Source organism: Colias philodice, chromosome 6 (assembly GCF_061535455.1).
Source record: "Colias philodice isolate Cphi_HAF_F1 chromosome 6, ilColPhil1 Martin Lab GWU primary, whole genome shotgun sequence".
NCBI classification, from domain to species: Eukaryota; Metazoa; Arthropoda; class Insecta; order Lepidoptera; family Pieridae; genus Colias; species Colias philodice.
This window is the reverse complement of record NC_143091.1, coordinates 9,596,936-9,621,198: the sequence shown is the minus strand read 5'-3', so window position 1 is coordinate 9,621,198 and position 24,263 is coordinate 9,596,936. Positions and strand designations below refer to the sequence as shown.

The window sequence follows — 24,263 nt, the reverse complement described above, 5'->3', positions numbered from 1 at the left end:
TTACAAGAAAAATTACAAGTTATTCAAATTCAGGCAACTGGATGTCTATCTCAGTCAATTCTTCAGTTGTAACTTCGAAGTTCGATAGTTACAACCAAGAAGCTTATATATCTAATACACTGGAGATTGCAATTAGCAATAGGACCATTAACTTGTAAGTTTGTAACAAGAAAATATGACGTTGAATGACGCCTGTATGTTTTTTATCCCTTTCACACCTAACTTCCCACTGTTCCCAATTCGTTGTTTGCACTCTATAGATAGTATATCTATACCATAGATCTATACTAATATTATAAAGCTGAAGAGTTTGTTTGTTTGTTTGTTTGAACGCACTAATCTCGGGAACTACTGGTCCGATTTGAAAAATTATTTCGGTGTTAGATAGCCCATTCATCACGCTACGGGCAACAGGAGTGGAGCCACGGGGGTGAAACCGCGCGGAGCAGCTAGTACATAATATAATCTAAGCAATAATGGCTTATTTCAGGGAAGGTAGAGTGCTTAAGGTATACAGATATTTAAAAAAGTTGACGTTTGGCTAATATTATGACATTTTCAAAATCGTATACTCTGTGGTCTATCATAACCTTATTGTGATTTGTGATGTGATGTGATTGTGATTTGTGTTGTGGTTTGTATTCTATAGGTAATTCAAGGAGTCTGAAAATGTTATTTGTTGGACGAAATGATAAGATTCCCATTCAGGCAGGTTTATAAATAATTATTCAATCTTTACAATAAAACTAACTGCTGTGCAATCAAGGTAATTATTTTAAACTTTGATCTTCTATGATTTACGCGTAATCAGTGAGAATGATTTCATTTATTTTGTGATATTCAATGAATGAAAGGCGTTTGTGCAATCTTACTAATTTCAGTTTGTTTGTGAGAGAAGAATGACTGCCTGAAGAAAAATGTTTGTTTCACACGACAAAAGCGTTACCAAGAAAAAAATACAGAAACCAAATATATTAAGAAGGAAACCCAAGGCTATTGTATTGAAGTCAACGGCTGATACGGAATTTTTGGATTCCCTAAACGACAAGGACAGTGAAACAACTACGTATTTTGTTGAAAGTGATACAAACATTGATAATGAGGCCACCACAAAGAAACTCATAAAGGGTAATAATACATCAAAAAAGGTTTATCAAATTATCAATGATGACAGTATACTAAGAGATTACCAAATAATTGAAAATGAAGTAAATACAAGACCAAATAATTTGTTACCTGCTGAAATAAGTATTGAGAACAGCATATGTGAGTATTTTAGATGCTTCCTTTTTATTTCTTTTACAAAAGAATGATGTAAATACTAAATTATAATATTGTTGTATCATAATCTACAGTCCATATACATTCCTACTGCAGGGATGCAGGCCTTCTATGAGGTTTATATTGTTGTATACCTTTAGTACTTGAAATTCAACTTTCTCCTGTATGGATAACTTTTGGTTAGCCACATACTGTTTATGAATTAATTTTAAATTAGTTAGGTGATTAGCCTACTCTGTTTCAGGCTATTAGGAACAAGGGCAAATAGTTAAATAAGACTTAAGGGTCATATAAAGACATAAATTGACTACACCCTGAAAGTATTTTGAAATTGCTTGATTATAATTTTTAATACCTTTTACACATTTTCAAAACTCTTATTTAATGTATATATTATGTATGTATATATATATAGTGAAATCCATACTAATATTATAAATGCGAAAGTAACTCTGTCTGTCTGTTACTCAATCACGCCTTAACTATTAAACTAATTTGCATGAAATTTGATATAGAGATATTTTGATACCCGAGAAAGGACATAGGATAAGTTTTATCCCCGAAATCCTACGGGAACGGGTTTTTCTTTGAAAACGCGGGCGAAGCCACGGGCGTAAAGCTAGTATGTATATATATATATATTGTGAAAAAATGAAAAAAGTTGTGACTTGAAACCAAAAAATAATTACATCTAAATGTGAATCAAAATCCTAAGTTAAACCTCTGAAAGTCTCTTTTAATTTTTATGTTATATATCTTAGTCTTACCATGATGTTGAACATGTTCTACTATATAGAGATAATATCTAACTACCACTTTCATTTTGGAAATATTTTACTAGGTACTTAACTACTTAGTTAACTTAAAAACAAAATAGTCTAATTAATGCAATGTACCAAAAATATGATAATAATAAACACAGTTAAAATTTAAACACAATTTTTCCAGGTAATGATGAAGACCTTGTACAATCATCATTAAATATAGATTCCTTTTTAATTGAAAATACCACAAAACAGGTTGGTTTAAATGATTTTATAATTAAATATTCCACAGATTGTATGAAAATAGTGCATGATAAGACTTATCCAAAAGGTAGGATCTTATAAATATATAAAAATTTGTCAATAAATGTTATTGATTGTGTTTCTGATATGTTCAAAAACATGTAAAAAAATATATTTTGAATAGTTTTTAGTAAATTTCGACCTTATTTTAACAGACTATCATAATATAGACCGAGTCTCAGCTTACTTTTTTTGTTATTGGGGATAGTCTGTTATATACATATATCCACATCATATGGGTTCGATTCCCAGTTCGGCAAATATTTGTGTGATGAACATAATGTTTGCTCCATGTCTGGGTGTTAATTATCTATATAAGTATTTATTTAAATTATGTATGTATGTTTATCAGCCATCTGGTTTCCATAACAAGCAAAAGCTTAGTATGGGATCAGATCGTGCCATGTGTGAAAATTGGTCTGAAATATTTATTTATTTATTATTTATTATTCATGTATTGGGGAACTTTATAATTTTTTTTTCAGAATATTACTCTGTCTGCCAATGTGACACCTCTAAAAAACCAAGTTCTTAAAGCAAGTGATAAATTATGTTTCGGTTTTATTGATGACTCCAACAGATTAGTTATTGAACCATGTATGTATTTTATATTATGAGATAACTAAGGAATCTTAGCTTCGGTTATATTAATAACCTTAATTACAAATTTTAACATTCCCAGGTGATGTAACTGAAGAAAGTTTTTGTTTAGAGCCAAAGTCTGATGTAGTTAGTACGATGGTGCCATTGTCAGCAGTGTCTACTATACAAGGCACAATAGACAATTATGCACAAATGCCAACTATAATAAAAAGCCATAAGTTTTCAATAGAAGATCTTACTCAAAAGTCAGTGCGTTACAAGGTAGGTTATTCATTTATCATTTTGTTTATTTTTGAAATATGTAAGTATAAAATTTCGTAATATAACTAACTTACTTACTCACAAATTTTAATTGCTACACTATTTATATTTTCAGTGTGACGAACCAAACTGTAGCAAGGAGTTTTTAAGTGAGCAAAAACTGGTGAAACACAAAAATACTCATAATAAGGAATGCAGGGTGCCTCGGCAGACAACGTTGGAGTGTCCTGTGAAGAAGTTGGATGGTAGCGGGATGGAGGAAGCATGTGGGAGAACATTTCAAGTTAGGGGAGATCTGATCAAGCATTTGAATGAAGAACATGCACCTGAGGATGCAGGCTATAAGTGAGTATTTGTTACCTCAGTGGAGACGTAATAGTCATCATTATATTTTTTTATATCGACATAAAAACATTCAATTTCATTTAAACAATGTCTCTTTACATGGATAATTGCACAGAATAATTGTAGATAAAAAGAAAAAAAAATCATTTTCTTTTTGTAATTTCATAATTAAGTACATAAAAATTTTTTGTTGTTACGATACATATACGTATATATCGTACGTCTACGATATGTCTTTATGTAATTATAATCGGTAATCAGGTGCGAGGAGTGCGGGCGCAGCTTCTTCTGGGCGTCCGGGTTGCGCGCGCACAGCCGCTCGCACGCGGCGGGCGCCCGCGCGGCGCTCGCGTGCCCGTGGCCCGGCTGCGGCCGCGTGTTCCGCCAGCCGTGCCGCCTGCGCGAGCACAGCCGCGCGCACACCGGCGACAAGCCCTACCACTGCAGCTATCCCGTGAGTCGCTTGACACTTGAAATCTCATCACGCATCACACCGAATTGCGCTTTTAATTAGATATATTATGTGTTTTTTTGGTAGCGGGGAGCAAATCTTCTAATTTTCACTCGCAAGCTAAACACCGGGATCATTTATGGAATGCAGGCTTTAATAAATAATATAACTGATATTATGTTTGTAGAATTGCGGCTGGTCGTTCCGCACGGCGAGCAAGCTGCTGCGTCACTCGCGCGGGCACCGGGGCGACCGGCGGCACCCGTGCGCGGCGTGCGGGCGCGCGTTCCTGCGCCGCGAGCACCTGCGCGAGCACAGCGCGCGACACCACGCCGCGCGCAACGAGCCGCACGCCTGCCCGCGACCAGGTGCGTGCGTGTGTGTGTGTGTGTGTTCCTGCGCCGCGAGCACCTGCGCGAGCACAGCGCGCGACACCACGCCGCGCGCAACGAGCCGCACGCCTGCCCGCGACCAGGTGCGTGCGTGTGTGTGTGTGTGTGTTCCTGCGCCGCGAGCACCTGCGCGAGCACAGCGCGCGACACCACGCCGCGCGCAACGAGCCGCACGCCTGCCCGCGACCAGGTGCGTGCGTGTGTGTGTGTGTGTGTTCCTGCGCCGCGAGCACCTGCGCGAGCACAGCGCGCGACACCACGCCGCGCGCAACGAGCCGCACGCCTGCCCGCGACCAGGTGCGTGCGTGTGTGTGTGTGTGTGTTCCTGCGCCGCGAGCACCTGCGCGAGCACAGCGCGCGACACCACGCCGCGCGCAACGAGCCGCACGCCTGCCCGCGACCAGGTGCGTGCGTGTGTGTGTGTGTGTGTTCCTGCGCCGCGAGCACCTGCGCGAGCACAGCGCGCGACACCACGCCGCGCGCAACGAGCCGCACGCCTGCCCGCGACCAGGTGCGTGCGTGTGTGTGTGTGTGTGTTCCTGCGCCGCGAGCACCTGCGCGAGCACAGCGCGCGACACCACGCCGCGCGCAACGAGCCGCACGCCTGCACGCGACCAGGTGCGTGCGTGTGTGTGTGCGTGTGCGTGTGCGGGCGTGTTTTTATTAATAACTAGTGGTCCGCCCCGGCTTCGCCCGTGGTACATATTTGTCCTTCTCCTGGCTCTAAACTACCTGCCAATTTTCAGCTAAATCGGTTCAGTCGTTCTTGATTTATAAGTGGAGTAACTAACACGACTTTATTTTATATAATATATAGATAATATTCATATAAGTCATTTGTGTGAACGTGAATTTTTGTTCCAATTTATCTAGAAGTCAGTAAAGGTCACGACACGGTCTGCGATAACGCGTTATGCTACGTGCGCAGGCCCTTCGTCGCTCACCGGGTAATATGTGATTGGTAGAGTAGAGCCATTTGATCTATATGCAAGCATTTACTAATCACAACAAAAGTGTTATATTATATAGACCGGGAGATATTGACACAAAATTTCGAGTCATTTGTAACAAGATGGCGGTTCTACAGGGGTCTTAGTACGCAATGACAAAAAGAAAAATGATGGTGTGAACGCTGGTACACGGTCTTAGTCGCGTGGGCGTTAGTCGAACTCGTCGGATAAATAGCGAAAGTCAAACGATTTGTAACACAAAAATTTTAGAATTTACCGATAGCCCATAAAAAAGAAGTAGGCGGTAGTGTCATGCCATACTTTTCCGGTGTGACTTACAGCCCGCCATACCGACGCGAATGTGTTGATTTAAATTAAACAATTATTCAACCATTTGTACCAGGCTAACTTTTGCACAGGTAACCATCGTCGTGCAACCATTTATGAAAATCGCTATGCCATACTTTTCGGACGATTCCAAATGGTCGACATGCCGCCGAAAATCTGCAAAAAAAAATTTATTTCGCCAAACTTTTTTTACCAGTATTGCATTTGGATTTTTGGAGAGTATTTGATAAAATGTGACCATTATTATATTTACCATACTTCTAGTAGGGGGAAAAAGTGCTGTCATACTTGAAAAATTAATTTATTATTAATTTATATAAGTGAAGATTTCCAATACCTAGATCTTTGAAATTTTGTATTTATATTCGTCGATCCTCAAACTTACAGGAAAAATAAGTGCCATACTGTTACAAATCGTTTGACTTTCGCTATTTTTCCGACGAGTTTGACTAACGCCCACGCGACTAAGCCGCCGCTACCAGCGTTCACACCATCATTTTTCTTTTTGTCATTGCGTACTAAGAAGTAAGAACCCTGTAGAACCGCCATCCTGTTACAAATGACTCGAAATTTTGTGTCAATATTTCCTGGTCTAATATTACAAATTATTATACATATATTTATGTCTAAAATCAAAATTATAAAAGTTATTTCTTTTCAGATTGCAAACAAACATTTACAAACATGAGTTCACTCTACACGCATATGAAGAAAGTGCATCCTAAAGAAGATACAAATGAAATAGAAGATCCCGTGTCGGCTGATAACGAGCAAATATTGAATAAGCCGAATAATATGTTTATGGTAAGGATATTTTTACTTTTATCTATGAATTAGCCGCGCCCCGCGGATTCACTCGCGTGGCTCCGCTCCTGTTGGTCTTAGCGTGATGATATAGCCATTATATTCCTCGGTAAATGGGCTATCTAACACCGAAAGAATTTTTCAAATCGGACCCGAGTTCCTGAGATTAGCGCGCTCAAACAAACAAACTCTTCAGCTTTATAATATTAGTATATATTTAGAAATTTTTAATGTTTGGTCTTACTAATCCAGGTGAGTAACCCAGGTAGTTAAAATTCCACTTTTATTTCATTATTAATGACAGAAAATATGGTGTGTTGTCTTTTTCAGGTTAATTTATGGGATGGCTCAGCGGTAGAATTAGTAGAGGAGAGAAAAGATGAGTCGCAAGATATTCTCTTACAGTCTAATACTAGCAATGTAGGAATTGAGTTGGAGATAGAAAACGCAGTGAACGTAGATATGGAGGGAGTTAGAGAGGAGCTGGAGGAAGAGATAATGGGAGTGGAGGGGGGAGTAGGGGAGGTGACGGATATGGAGGGAGAGGGACAGTCAGCAAGGACGCATTGTACCTGGCCACTGACGAAGAGCTATAAGAGTCCCAATGATGGATATGTACTTGAAGATGATGTTCAGGTAGTAAATGAGATTAGTTTTATATTATGCTGTAAGAGATATTTATGGTTTTTAAAGTGAAACTTTTATTACATCGTTTCAAACTTTTTGGTCTGTGTAGCGCATGTCGCGTGACGGTCGAACCGTACGATAATTATCGTACAAATACGATAATTTTGTGCCTGAGTTTCACTTTTACCGTGGTTTCATAAAACCACACACCTTTTTCGAATGTATGTTAGAGTGCGCAGTTCGTTATCTCTTAAAAAAAAAAACAGTTTTACATGTTAAGACATCTATTTTTTTTTGTTTAAGTAAATATAATTTGAATTTGTAAATTATTAAATTGTGTGTGTAAAGAAATTACGGATTAATATAGAAAAAAGATAGGACAATGTTTTCACACAAAGAAAATGTCAGCCTTACTAATACATATTAACTTATTTGTTTGCAGGTGGGACAGTCTGAGGGTTCCGAGAGCAATATAGAGAACACGGTGCGCAGCGACTTGTTCCTGCACGGCAGCGTGTTCCATAGCGAGGATAGCGAGTGAGTTGCTCTTATCGCTTTATTTTTTTATTTTATTTATTTATTTATTTCATTTGTTTCAGATTAATTTAAATCCATATATTTGTTAGTAAAATGGCCTTAAAAACTAAGTTAGTATTATAATTCTATTTAATATTAAAACAATCTTATTTTCATTTACAACCTGCTTGAGACATGGATTTTGACCCAATGTCTCAAGACATTGCTGTCCCATCTGTCCACGAAGACAGCTAGGATGCTGCTGGACGATTGCCGGACACGGCGCATCATGGATGCCGCTCTTTTTCGCATGATTGCGTGGAATCCGTCAGTGCGCGCCTCCGCAAACATTCCTGACGCACTGCAGTATCTCGGCAACCCCAGCAACATCCTAAACATATTATTATACTGAACCCGGAGGGTATTGATCGCCCTCTGGGTGTAACTAACCCATAGGCTGCACGTGTAAAAGGATTGGCAAAATGCTTTAAATAGACTCACCTTTACATCGCGAGAGCAGCGTGCAAACCTACGGGCCAGCATGTTACCCCTGACGGCCAGCGCCCTCCTCTCCCTCTCAATGTCGGCGTCATCCACGAGTCCATCCGTGACCCAGTGGCCCAGATACTTGTATTGAGAGACCCTCTGTAATGGTGTATGGTCGAGAAACACCGGCGGTACTGTGTCAACTCTAAAACCACGAGATTGAAACACTAAAAGGTTACTCTTCTTAACATTATATCTGAGCCCGTGGGCCACGGCAAACTCTTCACACTTTTCTAAAAGTTTCCGTAACGCACTGATTGAGGGAGCCAACAAAACCATGTCGTCCGCGTAACTTAAATTGTTGACAAATTTACCGTCAATCGAGCAGCCGACACCAGTTCTATTGAGCCCCCCAATCAGCTCATCCACATAAAGGTTAAAGAGCCGAGGAGACGTCAACCCCCCCTGTCTCACTCCGCACTCCAACCCGTACGGTTCAGAGAACACGTTATTCCACCTCACCGCATTAATCTGGTGGCCATACCAATACTCAAAAAGACCAATTAACTCATCTGGAAGCTCCGTTTTATTCCTTAACTTCTGCCAAAGGAGATCATACGACACCATCTCGAAGGCCTTTGATAGGTCCAGAAAACAGGCATATACGGGGGTTTTCCTCTTTGTGTAGTATTGGACCGTTTGCTTTAGACAAAAAACAGCAGTTTCGGTAGACGAACCGGCTCTAAAGCCAAACTGTGCCTCGTCCAACTTTAGGTGCTTGCATAAATATCTGTCCAGCAAACCGTCCAACACTTTCGCCACAATCGTGGCCAACGAGATGGGTCTATAGTTCGACTTATCCGAAGAGTCGCCTGTTTTATTTTTAAGTATTGGCACGACCACAGTTCTAATACAATCTTTCGGCAAATATGAGTGTCTAATGCATAGTGTGAAAAACATAGCTAAAATTCTCGGCAAATGAGAGCCAGCATTGACCAGATGCTCAACACTGAGACCGTCATATCCAGGGGATTTACCTCTTACCATGTTTTTAATTACCGACGCCACTTCTATCGCCGTGATTTGGACCGGATTACAAACAGACGGATGGTTCTCAGTGCTGGACACCTGCCGCCGCTGGCTTAACGGTTCAACTCTAAAATGATCCCTAAACAAGTTAGCTATGCTCATGGCGTCAGTAGCGTCACCGACACTGAGAGGAATTCCTGCTCTATGGTTCAACTTGTTAGTTTGTTTCCAGAAATTTTTGAAATCCCTTTTAGCGTGTAGCGAGGCCAGAACATCCATTTTCATCATTTGCTCGTTATTTTGGCACCATTTTAGTTTTTTCTTAAACTCTTTACGTGATTCAACCATGTTATTGTAGATAGGCCCGGTATTAGGCCGGCCACAGATCAACCATTCCTTAAAGAAAGAACGGGCTTTTCGATGCAGAGGATGCACATGTTTGTTCCAGCCAACCACTCGCTTCCTATGATGACGATGACCAGACGTACAGATATGACTGGCCACCGCGGCTTCTGACATAATACTTATAATATTAGAATACATTTTATCTATAATTATCGTGTGTTGTATATCTTTACACATTTTATCATAACAGTCACTCAATTCAATTGGCAAATTAACATTCTTAAAGTGCGATTGACATAGGCTGTGGTAATGATTTATTTGGCTACAATTACGATCACCCCACAACACCTTGCTCAGGCTGGATAAATTAACACTAGATACAGGTTGCAGTATATTAATATTACAATTAATCTCAAGAGGTAGATGATCAGACCATGTGGAATTGTAATGAACATTAACATCAGAAACAGAACGCCAAGCGGCCTCGGTCACAACGCAATGATCGAGCCAACGTGTAGTTCCATGTGCGTCACTAACAAATGTGAACGTGTCAGACATAATACCTAATTTTAAAATATCAGCGCACAGCCATTTTTGATCTTGACAAAATTTCAATAATTCCCTACCAAACAGAGTGTGTGGGTGTGCATTAAAGTCTCCCAAAATAAAAACAGAGGCGATATTTGTACTTTCAATAATAGCACTTATTTCACTTAAGCACTCTGTAAAGTCAGGTAAGTTTTCACTGTTATCAACGGGCATATACACTGAAAACACTAGAAAAGACCTGCCATACACCTGAACACTTATTGCGGCTAGCCGCACACTATTGCACTGAATAACAGACACTGCCTTAAACGCACTTTTACGCCACAATAACCCCACTCCACCGTGAGGCCTTCCTCTTATGATACCAGCCGAGGTATCGACAGCCGACGTTCCCGTAAACCCGTAGTCGCGGTTTATACTCCCCAGGAACTGCAAGTCATGCGGAAATAGCCACGTTTCCTGCAGAGCTAGTATGTCGGCCTGTTGGCATAATTGCCTAATATAATCCACAGAACGTATAGCCGACTTACAGTTAAAAGTAATAAATTTACATTGTAGTTTTGGTGCAATATTGTTGGCCATTTTGGTTCTTATTATATAACTTATCTGTATCATGCAGTCTGCGTCTGAAGTGTACAAAACGACGAAAAGAAATACCTTCAGGCCATAGAGTATTATCCAAAAATAGATCCAGTTTGTGCCTAGGCACAAATACTTTATAAGCATTATATTCCTTTTCCTGTTTCATTTTTATTGCTTCAATGTTTACATCCACTTGCGTTTTATCCTTAATATAGTTTAGCTATAGCTTCAATATTTATATTTTATACATAACAACACTATAAAAAAAAAGGTGTGCGTACTAGTGTACACACGCAAGAAGTGAAACTTCTTTAGGACCTTATTTTTCAAAAAATAATTTAGGTACTATATGCAACTTTACAGAAAAACGTCGAATCACGCGTGGTAGGGATAAAAACAAGATGGCGCGTAACGGAAAAATGTTACACTAAATTTTTTTCTAACCCCGATAAAGAAGTTTCACTTCAATAAAATTTGATGCAAAATTTAGAGTTTAATAATTTATTCCTCGTAGTTTTAGATTGCAGTGCATTGGCATGTAATGAAGTCTAATTTCCTTGTTCTTGTGTAGATTGTATCAAAATGTAATTCGTGCAACCTCGCCTTAATCAAGCTTTGCCCCTACAAAGTGTAATTTTTATGTACAACTAGCGGTCCGCCCCGGCTTCGCCCGTAGTACATATTTACGTTTTCTCTACGTAAAAACCATCCTCGTACTTCAAGGAATATAATAAAAAAAGAATTATCAAAATCGGTTCAGCCGTTCTCGAGTTATGCGCTTACCAACACATTTTGCGATTCATTTTTATATATAAGATTTCGACATTTTACCAAAATTGTATCTAATTTGCAGGCAAATGTGCAGTACGGTGCGTGTATGCGAGCGCGGTCTGGCCACACTGGACGCGGACCTGCTGCTGGGAGCACCTTCACTTGATATCTCGCAGGTATACATATTTACTAGGCGGTCCGCCCCGGCTCCGCCCGTGGTACATATTTCGCAATAAAAGGTAGCCTATGTCCTTTCTCGGGTTTTTCTCAAGGAAATAACAAATAATTTTTATACATTTATTCACACGTTGTTATGTTGAAAAATATCGATCATCTATTTTTTATATTCTCAGGAGGAGCTTTACACGGACGCAGTTGACGAGTCTTCCTTTAGAGTGTTTCTTTTGAGCGGTGAGGAGTTAAGTTGAACATAATCACTATGGGAATGTAATAAATTATATTTAGATAATTTTATCGATCGCTACGATGTGATCGTTTCGGTTCTTAATTATAATTTGTTTTAATATCGAAATATAAGATGAATATTAAACGCAATTAAGCTTTACAAGAGTGCAATGGTATTTTATAATATTTTGTGCCAATGGATAGGGAATTAAAGATGGCGACTTAAAAATGTTGTTCAAAAAATATTGTAACACGTGTTCTCATTGGTTGATATATAAACACGTTTAAGTGTCGTTTAGGTGTTGTTTCAATATATAGAGTAAGCAAGGAATTTTCGAAATATTTAACGAAATTAAAAATAAAATGTAATGTTCCCGCCAACTTGGTCACAGACTAATTCCATGTGGCAGATAAAAAAGTGTATGTTAAATTGTTTATATGATGAGTACGTAACGACTTAAATGTTAACCGACGTCAATAAATCGATTTTTAAATAGTGGCAATTAGCATATCGTCTCACTCGCACATTAGTGATCAATAGTTTTCTATCTCGCTCACACTCATGAGTTGAATGGAATTGGAATAGGAATTGTACTTTATTGACGTATTTTTTAGTGTGAGTTTGTAGTTTGATTGTATACGTGTAGTTTGTTGCTAGTTTAGATTGTAGCGTGACAAATGGCATTAAAGATGGCCCGAATATAGATCTCATGTAGAGGAGTCGGATATAGTTTTTATTTGTTATGGTTTATGGCAGCACATGATAAAGTTTATTGTCAATTTTTCATGAATCTGACATAGAATGTAGGTTCTTTCTTTAAAAGACTTACAAAATAAATTTAAACCTTGATAAACTAAGCGTTTGTCTCTTTCACTCTTGAAAGATTTGACATAGGAAAGAATGTGACAAATTTTTATCTTAGAACTTAATAACTTACTATAAAACTTGTGTGTTGCCAGATACCACTTTTTGAGACTTGGTAGTTGGTGTATGACATAAAATGTATCGAGTTTTAATATCTCAGTAAGTAGAAATATCGCATAAATTATCGTTTCTTGAAATATAGGAACCAAATAATTTATTAACGTGATTGTTAGTAAGTTGTAACTGCAGTTATTTCACGAGTAGTTAGCGGTAATTGGTAATAACATCTTGATATCAAACGAAAATTGACGCGCTAGACGTGACCGTAAATAACAACGCAGCTTTTTTCTTCAATTAGTGACTTCTGTGTTCTTAGTACTTTATAGTTACATAGAATAGAAAAGGTAGCGTTCAAATTAAAATATTATCTTATCGTAATTTGGTTGTTAAATGTTAAGGTGTCGTGATCACTTCTCGTGTTGCTAGCTGTAAGTTAATTGTTAACTAGGTGTGTAAAGGCGGTTAAAAACAGATTGAACGGTATTTGAGGGTAGACAAAGATTTTCGCTGTTGAAAACAGTTATATGCATACCACAAGGTTTTGGACCAGTTGTTTACGTCCTATTTATTCGTAAGAATACGTTTTAATATTAGCGAAATTTATACAATATTACGATACTAAAGCAAATTCGGAATTAAATTTTTGGCGTGCAATATTAAAATAATGCTTAGTTCGATTGTTTACCAGTCAATTGATTTTCGACTGCATTTAAAGGCAATAATGGAACGTGTATGGATTTTGAGCAAAGGTAGGTTTGTTTAGTGAATAAATAAAGAGATTTCCATTGCTCAATTCGGCGAATGATTTATCTAGATTCTAGAATGAGGTCTTGTTGATAGCGGCCGACATATTATGATCTCTGATGCCTTTTAACTTTACGAGGAGATGTATTGTGTAGATAAACGTCTATGTGTGTGATAACTTAATGTTTAATGTACAATTTTATATGTATAAGTAATAGCTTGAATTAGATGGTAGATTGTAAATCGATTGCTATGAATTAACATTCGAATAATTATTAAATTTATTGTGCAATATCAAATATGATATCGCGTCTGTGTTGTCTGTATGTTGGTTGTGCTATAGGGACTTTATATGTGTCAAAAGAATTTCTTATTGTAAAAATTTAAAGTTATTTTGCATTTTAACTTGTCTTATGTTTGACTGTTTTATGTACTCAATTTAGGAGGGTATCCGCGTCATTTTTATTGAACTAAAATCTAGCATTGAGGCTTTGCGACTATCTCTGAAGTCCGTATGTCAAAGTACCTAGAGATAAACTACGATAACATGGCGCGCCCCTCCAAAATTCAAAACGTTTGAAAGTATTTGTGAAAGTATTTACAATGCACCACCAAGATTCACAACGCATGTGTGCGTAATGAGACGGCCGTCAAACAAAAACAAATCCACGGATTTGTTGCTCGACTAGTCACGCTCTAATCGCTCATTATTATTAGTAATGGCGCTGCACTGACGTATTCTATGAAAACGACACGTGCGTTGTCTTGGGCGCTCGGCAACTTATGATTAGTTGACCAACAAATCTGGTAATAAGTGAGATATTACCTGCTACTAAAGTACTAAAGACGAATACGTACAACTACATACAAACTCCTTCGTAATAGGGGTGACAGACGTACGAGTAAGTACGCGAACTTGTGGCTCGACGACCTTTTTCGCTCGTGTGTCACCCCAAGTACGCGTACTTAAAAACCGTCGAGTAAGTTCGTTGACGATCCAACATGTTTGAAATTTTACTCGTAGCCCGCCTTCGCTCGCACGTCTGTCACCGCCGCGAGCCGCGAGCCTATACTCGGATTTTTAATTAGATAAAGTAAACTGACAGCAGCTAATGTCACTTTGTAAAATAATGTTGCCACATTTAAAGTAATAGTGAGGAATTCAGTTCTCATTCAATCAGATGAATGAACAATGAGTGTGAATAGTTCATCATTTCAAACTATAAAATAACATTATTTCTAATTGTAATATATAAAGCTATATAAGATATAAGTTACTAGTATAATGTAATTATAATCATTTTTTTATTTTTATTTTTACGATGTTTACGTTACTGTTTTCTTAATTTTTTCGTTAATTGTAACTAATTACGTTGTGTTTGTTGTCATTGTTGTGTTTATTTGGTGTTATATTGTTACACACTAAATATTCACTAGACGATCGATTCAATTTCATTCATTCCCGATTTTGAATCATTCACTTTGTGACAACTCTATTTTTATTTCATCAAAAACTGACAACACAGAAAACGTCAGTTTACTTTATCTAATTAAAAATCCGAGTATAGCCTGTCTAGCTATAATAGGTGTTACTAAGTGCAAAAGTTCAATTAATTTCGTCTTCTTCTTTTAGTTTTATGAAAATAATTTAATATAATTAATATGAATGAATATAATATAATTGAATATTGGCGAAGGTATCTTTGAATCACGCCAAGGAAGTTTCACTCCTGACGCGTGGGCTCGGCGCACACGCTCTTTTTTTGTAAAGTACCCTCAAAATATAATAGTAAAAACGAAAATATATCCTTCAATTTTTGAACATTTATTTTGTTAGAATGCTATTTACTTAAAAATAAGTGCTGGTTATTAAATTTAAAATGTCTATATTTAATTCCTGAATAACATAAAATTCCCTCTGTTGATGACATAGAGACATTCGATATCGGTGACACGCGAGAAGCTACTGACCAAGCTCTACGTGTGTCACCGACGTCGAGCCGAGTAAGTACGCGAACTTTAAAACCGCGATTTTAAAGTTCGTACGTCTATCAGCCCTTTAAGGATGTCACTACACACTTTGAAACAGTAATTTGGAGGGGCGCGCCATGTTATCGTAGTTTATCTCTACTTCTTTCTTTCATAATGACATGGTTAATATTTTATTACATATATAATTTCTACGCCACATTTATAAGTAATTTAAAAATAATTTCATTTAGATTCGATATTTATATAATAAAAATACTGCTCAAATTGAAGTCGTTTACTGCAATATGATTTTTAGCAATCGGTTTATATATTGATATTTTTTATTGATGTAGTATTTAATTATACTGTACATAAGAAAATATATTTTTGGAGATGTAAACGTATAAGATTGCTTATTTTTCGAGACTGTTGTCCAAAAATAATTTTGTTAAAATTCTTATGTAATAAGGTTAATGTTTTATATACTCTTTGTTTGCGGTTGAGATTGCTAGCTGATATATTTATTATTTATAATTTAGCTTATTTAAGTATCTATATGAATTAATTATGCAACGAATAAGTACTCGTTTAATATTGGTTAAGGCATAACTTACTAAAAAAGTTTATTTCTCAAGATCTTTCTGAATTAATTTTGAAGCGGGAGGTATTAAATAAGATTCCATTGAAGCCTTGATTTAATTTTATTGTGTACAAATGTATGCACTATGTATTGCTAAGATTACATACATTTTGTCATTTATTTGCATGATGAAAATAATTCTTGATTTGATATATAAATGTTTGCCGTACAGTAATCGAAACCGCTTCGGAGTGTTATGTAAATTCTAAATTATATTTATACATTGTTTATTGTTTAAGTTGTTATTGTATATTTGTTTATACTCTGCTTATTTTGTAATCACGCGTTCGCACAGTACAGACACTAAGTCAGACTTTATTAATTAATTAATCACATATCATATTTAGTCTTGTTATTATTGTATTGTAATTGGTTGCTTTGTGTTTAATGCAGATTTTGCTATAGGAATAAATGTTTTTCATAATCTAGCTGGTTTTTTATTTCAATTACAAACCTTATTTGTCATAATATTCTACATTACGTCATAATACGTCTATACTCTGTATAATTATATCACAACATTAACTGTTGGCCTAATTTACTATACGTTAGTTAATCTTTTATATATAAAAATGAATCGCAAAATGTGTTGGTAAGCGCATAACTCGAGAACGGCTAAACCGATTTCGATAATTCTTTTTTTATTATATTCCTTGAAGTACGAGGATGGTTCTTATGTAGAGAAAACGTAAACATGTACCACGGGCGAAGCCGGGGCGGACCGCTAGTCTTATATATAAAAATGAATCGCAAAATGTGTTGGTAAGCGCATAACTCGAGAACGGCTGAACCGATTTCGATAATTCTTTTTTTATTATATTCCTTGAAGTACGAGGATGGTTCTTAAGTAGAGAAAATGTACAAACATACATACAAAAAGATGAAGGAAAACTAATCTATAAATTAGACAGGAAAAATAAATGAAAAACGTATAAAAAATACGAAATATCTTTAATACATCGACGTTATTTACATTTTACATAAAAAATAACTAGATACAGTCTAAGATAGCTTGAGAGCTGAAAATAGTAAAAAATATTAAGTGGTAATAACAAACATTGAGTTACTAATTACTATGGTAGTACTTAGTAACTCAATGATTACAAACTAAATTTTTCAATTTTTTTAATATTTTCCTCATATTATTTTTGAAACTCAGCATAAAAAGAACAATGTATTCTGGGTTTAACTAAACCAACCAAAAAACTAAACAAGTAAATTTTATTAGAAACATTATTAATTAAATGTATTTTAAGTAAGTAAGTAAGTTTTAAATTTAAATTTTATATAACTTTTATTACATTTTCAAATTGCTTTTTGAGCTCTCTAGGCTTGTTTATATAATTTATACATGTATAAAATAAAAATATATCTGGAAATAACTTCGAAAAATTATTCCAAATTGGCTATCTTTTAAACCTATTTAACCATTATTCGATGCGTTAAATATAATTGCGCTTGCATCGAAACATACAAAAAAAAACATACTTAAGTATTTATAAAAAAAATTTGAGCCCTCACGGGATACCTGGCAGATGTGAACCATCGACATTATTTTGTAAAAGTAATATGCAGATATACCAACATAATAATAAATAGCGTAGCCACCGCGACCGCCAGAAATCAGTTTTACATGCGTATAGGATGTTTCACATCAAAAGACTACCTACATATTTTTCATTTTGCTATCGTGGCTTTCATACAATTAATTATCAATGCCCTGTTTTTATGGAAACATAAAACTTAATGTACCTATAGTTATTTAAAGGTAAAATGTAATAAATTAAAATGCTGGTTTGAACCGAGAATGTAGGTACATAATACTTAGGTATACTATGTATTTATCAACTGTCGCTGATTCAATGCAACTATTATGTATAAGAGTATTTATACATAATGTTAAAATTAAAAAAATAATAAAGCCTTACATTATAAATGCAATTTCTCTCTTATACGAAATTGAATGAAGGTCAAAAATTATAAAACATTTGAGCATATCTTTATAATATGCTGAGCCTCCTTTATCAAAAATTTTAAGCATTACTTTATTGTAAAGTAGGATTATTTATATTTACAAATTGTTATATTGTATTGCTCTAACAATATAATATAGGTATTTATACCTACTCTGATCCCCTTCACAATTAAGCAATTTTATAGAATACTCGTTTAAAATGCTCTCTTTTAAAATTATACTTACTATTTATTACTGAAAAATTAGAAAACTAATATTTTGTAATTCACAGCTAATATGCCTAAGTACACATAGGCAACCTTATACTTACTAGGTATGCAACCATATCGCATCTCAAAGTTTTCTATTTTTTGGTACAATGACGTGTGAACTATCCACAGACCACAGGTACTAGATAATAAAATCTGTATAATCTGTGATAAACAGTATCTATTCAGCTATCAATAACACAGTTGAGCGATATTTGTACACATGCGTAAATACAATCATTGAAGTTCTAAAGATAACTTGCGATGATTGCGTTCTGGTTCAACTGGTTTACACGCTATAAAAACTCGTTACAATCCGACGAACCTTGTTTATTTGCAAACCATACTGATAGTTGTAAATGCATTATTATCGATCTAGAACATCTATTAGTTATACAGTCTCCGAGAGTCGATCAGGTGGAGTAAAAGGGAGATCCAAGCTGGTTGTTCTGATGACAGCTACGGAGATCTTGTCCCTGCAGAGGGTCAGGCCCCAGAGCAAAGTGAACAAGATGATCAGAGCTGCCACTGAAGCGGCGATCAGGGTCAGCGACCGAGTCGGTTCTCGCCAATCCAATATTTCATAAATGAAGGGGTTTCCCAAGCTACAAAGAAATAAAATTTATAGAAATGTACGTAGGCGCAAGACAATAAATATTGCCACTCTCGATTGTATGTCAATAGTTTCAATGTGAAGTTTTGAAATGACTAATATATTTGACCCAGTTCAATTATTATACATTACTAGCTCGTGTCTTCCTAACTATATTATTACTGTTGCCCAGCAACACTGCCTTCATAAAAATCCGCTCAATAGGTTTGGTGTACAGTGTTAGCAACCTGAAGTGAGCTGATTATCGTACCAGGGGCGTAAAATTATCGTACATTAGGCGTTTTTGGTTCGAAATTATCGTACTTTTTAGAATAAAGTCAATTATAAATAAATAAATCATATAAATTGTAATATTGATAAGTATGCAAGTTCTCTATAGTTAATCTTTGTTTAACTACCGCTGTCAAATCAATGGGACACTGAAACCCAAATGTTTTACGTGCCTTATTAATATTCATTATACTGTTTGGTTTTACGCGTGGTACAGACTACAGACCTGAACCGATTCCATTTCCACTTTATGTTCAATAAACGCGCCAAGTTTAAAATTCAATCTGACAAAATTTCACTGTTCCCATGAAAGTTCGATATGAAACACGTCGAAATTTCATATTTGTATGGGTGAAATAATATAAATTCTCGAATTTTGCCTGATAGAAATTATCGTAAAATCAGCGTACGATACTAACATGCTATCGTACATCGTACGTAGGCACCAAATTATCGTGTTTGTACGATAATTATCGTACGGTTGGGAACCCTGTTGGTGTATTGAGTAACAAACACCTATCGATTACAACATCTAAAGACAAACTCTCCTATTGGCTATTCGTTTTAATATGTAAGTATTCATATTGTATCTTTCTTTTCTTCTATAAACATGCATATATATTATTAAAACACAGAACAATGACACAACTCTTTAGAAATGACTGATTTGAGTTTATAAAACAGTATAATGTAAACTAACCTGTCCGTGCCACCAGCAGCATAATAGATGCCGGAGAAAATGGCGAACCACAGGCCTATAGCCATGGGCTGGTAAATGTGCACAAAGCGTAGGGGTGTTCGTGACAATATGAACTCGCAGAACACTATGCACGAGTTAAACCCGTGTGTAGTCAGATCCAACCAAAAGCCATGGCCACTTTCATCATCCTGTTCTGGGGAAAATTGGAAATATATTAATGTATGCAGAGCGGATGTTTAGCTCGACTATAAATGTTTGTAAGTGCATTATTTTTGAATAATGGATAATAGATGTTTACGTAAGTGACAAATTTAACGAAGACATGAGAAAAAATGTGTATCGTCTCAATTATATATATACTACCCGAAAGACTACAAATTGGCACCTTTTTCAAAAAAATTAAGAAATACTTAGGTATGTTATTTATTCAAAAAGAATGTGACCTCTTGTTTTTTTACGGACTAATGTTTACGTCTTAATAATTTGTTTTAACCGCAAAGTAGATATAAATAAATAAATAAATAAAAATCATTTATTGAGTACTAATACATTGACATAAAATAATACAAACTCGACGATCGCCTCAACTAGGTATAAACCTGTGCTAGAGACGACCGACGCCTTCCACATTAGACTTAGCCATAGCATGGACTAATAGAATCTGCCATAGCCAGTATTGTACTATAGTCTATACAAATTTAAATTTCACTACACTATAAATATATAGTGTAATATACCAACCTGGATTGTATAAAAGGACCCAATAAAGGCCTGTTATCATGAAAGATATTGTAACTGCAATGTTATACATGAGCCAATATAAACTGATATACCACGGTAGATCTCCATCAGCAATATCTAAAAGTATAAAATAAAAACAGTTTTAGTACCTAGATAGTAACTTTATATAAAACAAGCATAAAAATATGAGTATTTTTTTTATCTAGGTACGTATAACTTATAAGTATGTCTCTGAGAATCTAAGATGGTATTTGTGAGATAATATGTACATTGTACCTACATGTACAACTCGTTTATGGCGAGACAAATAATTGTTCTCATTATGAATGAAAATCATTTATTTCTAAGAAAGTAGGTAGGTATATAGGTAGGTAGGATCTAAAAAATATTTCCTTGAAACGGGTAGGTATATTATATACCTAGTGGAATTGTTTTTATGTCTTCGTTATATGTAGGTACAAGGATCCCAAGTGGGATTGCGTGAACATGTAAACATTGATAATCCTTGCGATATTTGTAAACCGACAGCACTCATAGACTTGTTTCATCATACATAAGAGATAGGCAATTATGGGTCTGTTATTACCGTGCAGTGTGCACCGCGCAATCCATGTCGCGGGTTCGCTGAATACAAATACAGTCAAATAGCGAGCGTGAATGAACACGGGATAAAGCGTTGTTTACACAACATCTAGCCTAGCTGATAAACTAACGGATAAGGCTGCTTTCAGACCTTTTCGAGCACCATTTTTCTAGCAACAAAAATTCTGCATTCCTCCTTCAACCTTCCCAATACTTAGCTACCCAACTGCCTTATAAGATTAATTGTAAATGATTTCATTTTGAGCCCTTTGTATGCGCACACTATAATAAAACAAAGTTGTATGACCAGCAAATTAAGCAAATTACATAACGTCAAGGTCACTTTTAATATGGCTCGTCTGTCGTCTATTACGAGTGTCATCGAAGCGTTGATTGCTGCAACACGTTTTGCAATGTTTCCTACCGCCAAGTAAAAGTGGGTTTCTCGGGTGTAAGTATTCTTGGAAGTGATTCTAAAAGTCAGGTAAATGCCGGTAGCACCCTGGAAACAGGTTTAAATTTTGTGCCTGTTGAATGCAACGGGTTTTTACGGCATTTAATTATCTACGTCAGAAACTCTTGCGGTTTTTCTGTAATTAATTTAGTTCGAGATAATGACGTTTGAGTGATACGTTAATCATTTTTATATAGTGCTGATTTAGCTATGAATACGTACGAGTAAATTAATTTTTAATATGTTATTAATTGAAATCCGGTTTTGTAATTAATTATCTCTTATAGAATATTACCTAAACAACTAGGTTTCTGCAGAGTATTGATCGTAATAAAGATGTAACTATTGATATAGTGATTTTAAAGTGTAATAGACGTTTCTGCCATAACTTATGTTGAATGCAATTTAATCGTGTCTGATAATCGTATTTGGATTTCTACAGCATATAATATATTTTTGACTCTCAGTGCCTACCTAGGTAGGTACCAAGTTTATGACTAGTATAATAATTTTCTTATAAAAAATCGATTGACACTATTTTTGTAATAATTGCATGCCTTTGTGTCTGTGCTTTGTTTTATCGTACGTGATCAAATGAAACATGAAAAAATCTGTTCATTATCCTCTATTCATTGTCTCAGGTTTGAAGGGCTACGGAATAATATGTACCTACTCATCTATTGTTTGGGCCTAATGCGGGTTGTTTTTACAACATTGTGTTTAAAATTATAATTTTTTTACAGTGTTCAAAAGAGAAATGCAGAAGTTTGATAGCAAATTTACCTTCAATTCAATGCTTCAGGCCTTGTAATTAATTTGGTTAATTGTTCGCTATCATGTAAGGTAGCAATAAATGCACTTATAAGAGACAAATTAATGGAGGTCTATCATTGAAGAAACAATGACCTAATCTATAGAACTTAATTATTAAGATGATGATCTGGATGTTGGTTCATACTTCCGTTATTTTCAAACATAAATATTTTTCACTATTTAGGTACCGATGTACTGTGATATTACAGCTTTTTTAAACTTATTACTGTTAACTCAATATCTCGAGACCATATCGTAACCATTCCATTACGTACCATACTACCATATCGTAAAGATAGAACAAAGTTATCTTTAAGAAACAAAATAATATATCTTTGAAACAAATTACTCTTAACTTTATAATATGACAATTATTGTTTACAAATACATCCCAATAAGGACAAAACTATGTATCTACATCGCAATGATATTACTTACCCGGAAGCCTCTTACATATAGCAAACAAGGATACATTTAACCCACTGAAGGTCATTATGAAGACCATCAGTACCCCCCAGTTAGTGAGGAATATCAACCAGTAAGGACTAGCACCGCAATACAGAGACCACGTGAGGATTGCCGTGGCACCTGCTGCCAGGAGCAGCCTTATCACTAGCATGGGCACTGGCGACTCTCCTCTTTGCCATGACGATAAGTAAAAATCACTCAGCTTCTCATTCGAGAGCACCCACAAATCAGAAAGTTTCACACTCTTCCTGGAACATTTCACCATTGTCACAGCTTTGGTAGTCCACTACTCTTCTATAAAACCATAATGACTCAGTTTACAACTGAACTAAATATTTCACAATTCGTAAACATTTGTAAGAGGAATGAGCGGATTCCTTATCGATGATATATCTTTTATCACTTGTCAATATAAGAAATAGAATAACTTTGGTCGCGGAAAAATTGCATTGAAGATATTTGGTAACAAAAAATAAAAAAAATGTTGTGAATTTATTACAAAAAAAAAAATTTTTCTTCCGTAAGTTGCCGAACAAATTACATATAAAGCGCGTGCGTTTCGCGTTCGACTGAGATGGTTGTGCGGTTGTGACTTGTGTCTGCCCGGCTGACTTGCGTAAACTACAAACTTTATGTAATCCATTCTTTCGCACAACAAAACTGTGGTATCGTGACACTGTGTCAGGACAGGTTTTAGCTATGCAAGGTTGGATTACTTTTTTTGATTAGAGCTGGGATTCGGTGACCACTAATCCTGTGGGTATAAATTTACTGTATTGTTTGTATACCCAACGACATTAACATACAAATCCTTACATTTAGAAATCTCTGTACGTAGATCCTGATAAATAAATGTTGTGATTTGTGAATATAGGTATTATGAATAATAATAAATCAAACAAAAAATCCACTTACACATATCGACCGTAGAGTGACAAATTAAGAATTTCATTGTAATAATTATAAGGCATCTCAGCCAGATATTTTATTTCGAAATAATATTGATAAAGCTTATATTACCAAGGCTTTAAAAAACAGACAGTTGACAACGAGACCTCAGACGTCCGTCAATGTTAAACCCATGGTAAAACTTGGGTAAAACCCAAGTAAAACCTCATACAATTTTTTTTATATCGTTGAAATATTAAACCTTAAATTTATGCCTCATTTAATAATTATTTTAGAAAAAACAAAAAAAAAATAACGTTTGCCTTCGTTGCACTAAATAGGCAAATATTTCAGGTGCTTTACAAAACAATACGACGCGAGGTAACGAGCTTGAGAAGTTGTATTCTTTATTTGAGCCC

General features: G+C 35.8%; 2 protein-coding genes across 2 annotated transcripts; one reads left to right on the top strand and one right to left on the bottom strand.

The window, feature by feature from the left end:
- Positions 1-581: 581 nt before the first annotated feature.
- Positions 582-13,917, top strand: LOC149487969 (uncharacterized). Its single transcript, XM_089696706.1, has 13 exons — positions 582-766; positions 882-1,266; positions 2,230-2,300; positions 2,834-2,945; positions 3,031-3,212; positions 3,328-3,557; positions 3,819-4,011; positions 4,196-4,376; positions 6,360-6,502; positions 6,833-7,138; positions 7,572-7,666; positions 11,490-11,583; positions 11,761-13,917. Exons 2-13 carry the CDS (start codon positions 918-920, stop codon positions 11,833-11,835), a joined length of 2,031 nt encoding a protein of 676 aa, XP_089552832.1. The 5' UTR covers positions 582-766; positions 882-917; the 3' UTR covers positions 11,836-13,917.
- A 3,109-nt stretch (positions 13,918-17,026) lies between these two features.
- On the bottom strand, positions 17,027-23,565 carry LOC149487968 (protein rolling stone-like). Its single transcript, XM_089696690.1, has 4 exons — positions 22,927-23,565; positions 20,640-20,756; positions 19,899-20,091; positions 17,027-18,920 (listed from the first exon to the last, which is right to left on the bottom strand). The coding sequence occupies exons 1-4, from the start codon at positions 23,219-23,221 to the stop codon at positions 18,707-18,709; spliced, it is 819 nt and encodes a 272-aa protein (XP_089552816.1). The 5' UTR covers positions 23,222-23,565; the 3' UTR covers positions 17,027-18,706.
- Positions 23,566-24,263: the final 698 nt, after the last annotated feature.

Excerpts from the sequence above, each read along its gene's own strand:
- LOC149487969 (XM_089696706.1), top strand. The coding sequence starts at position 918 with ATGTTTGTTTCACACGACAAAAGCGTTACCAAGAAAAAAATACAGAAA. Across the intron at positions 2,946-3,030 it reads CAGATTAGTTATTGAACCAT|GTGATGTAACTGAAGAAAGT; the intron begins GTATGTATTTTA and ends TAACATTCCCAG. Across the intron at positions 4,012-4,195 it reads CCTACCACTGCAGCTATCCC|AATTGCGGCTGGTCGTTCCG; the intron begins GTGAGTCGCTTG and ends TTATGTTTGTAG.
- LOC149487968 (XM_089696690.1), bottom strand. The coding sequence starts at position 23,221 with ATGGTGAAATGTTCCAGGAAGAGTGTGAAACTTTCTGATTTGTGGGTG. Across the intron at positions 20,757-22,926 it reads TATATGTAAGAGGCTTCCGG|ATATTGCTGATGGAGATCTA; the intron begins GTAAGTAATATC and ends TTATACTTTTAG. Across the intron at positions 20,092-20,639 it reads GGTCCTTTTATACAATCCAG|AACAGGATGATGAAAGTGGC; the intron begins GTTGGTATATTA and ends AATTTTCCCCAG.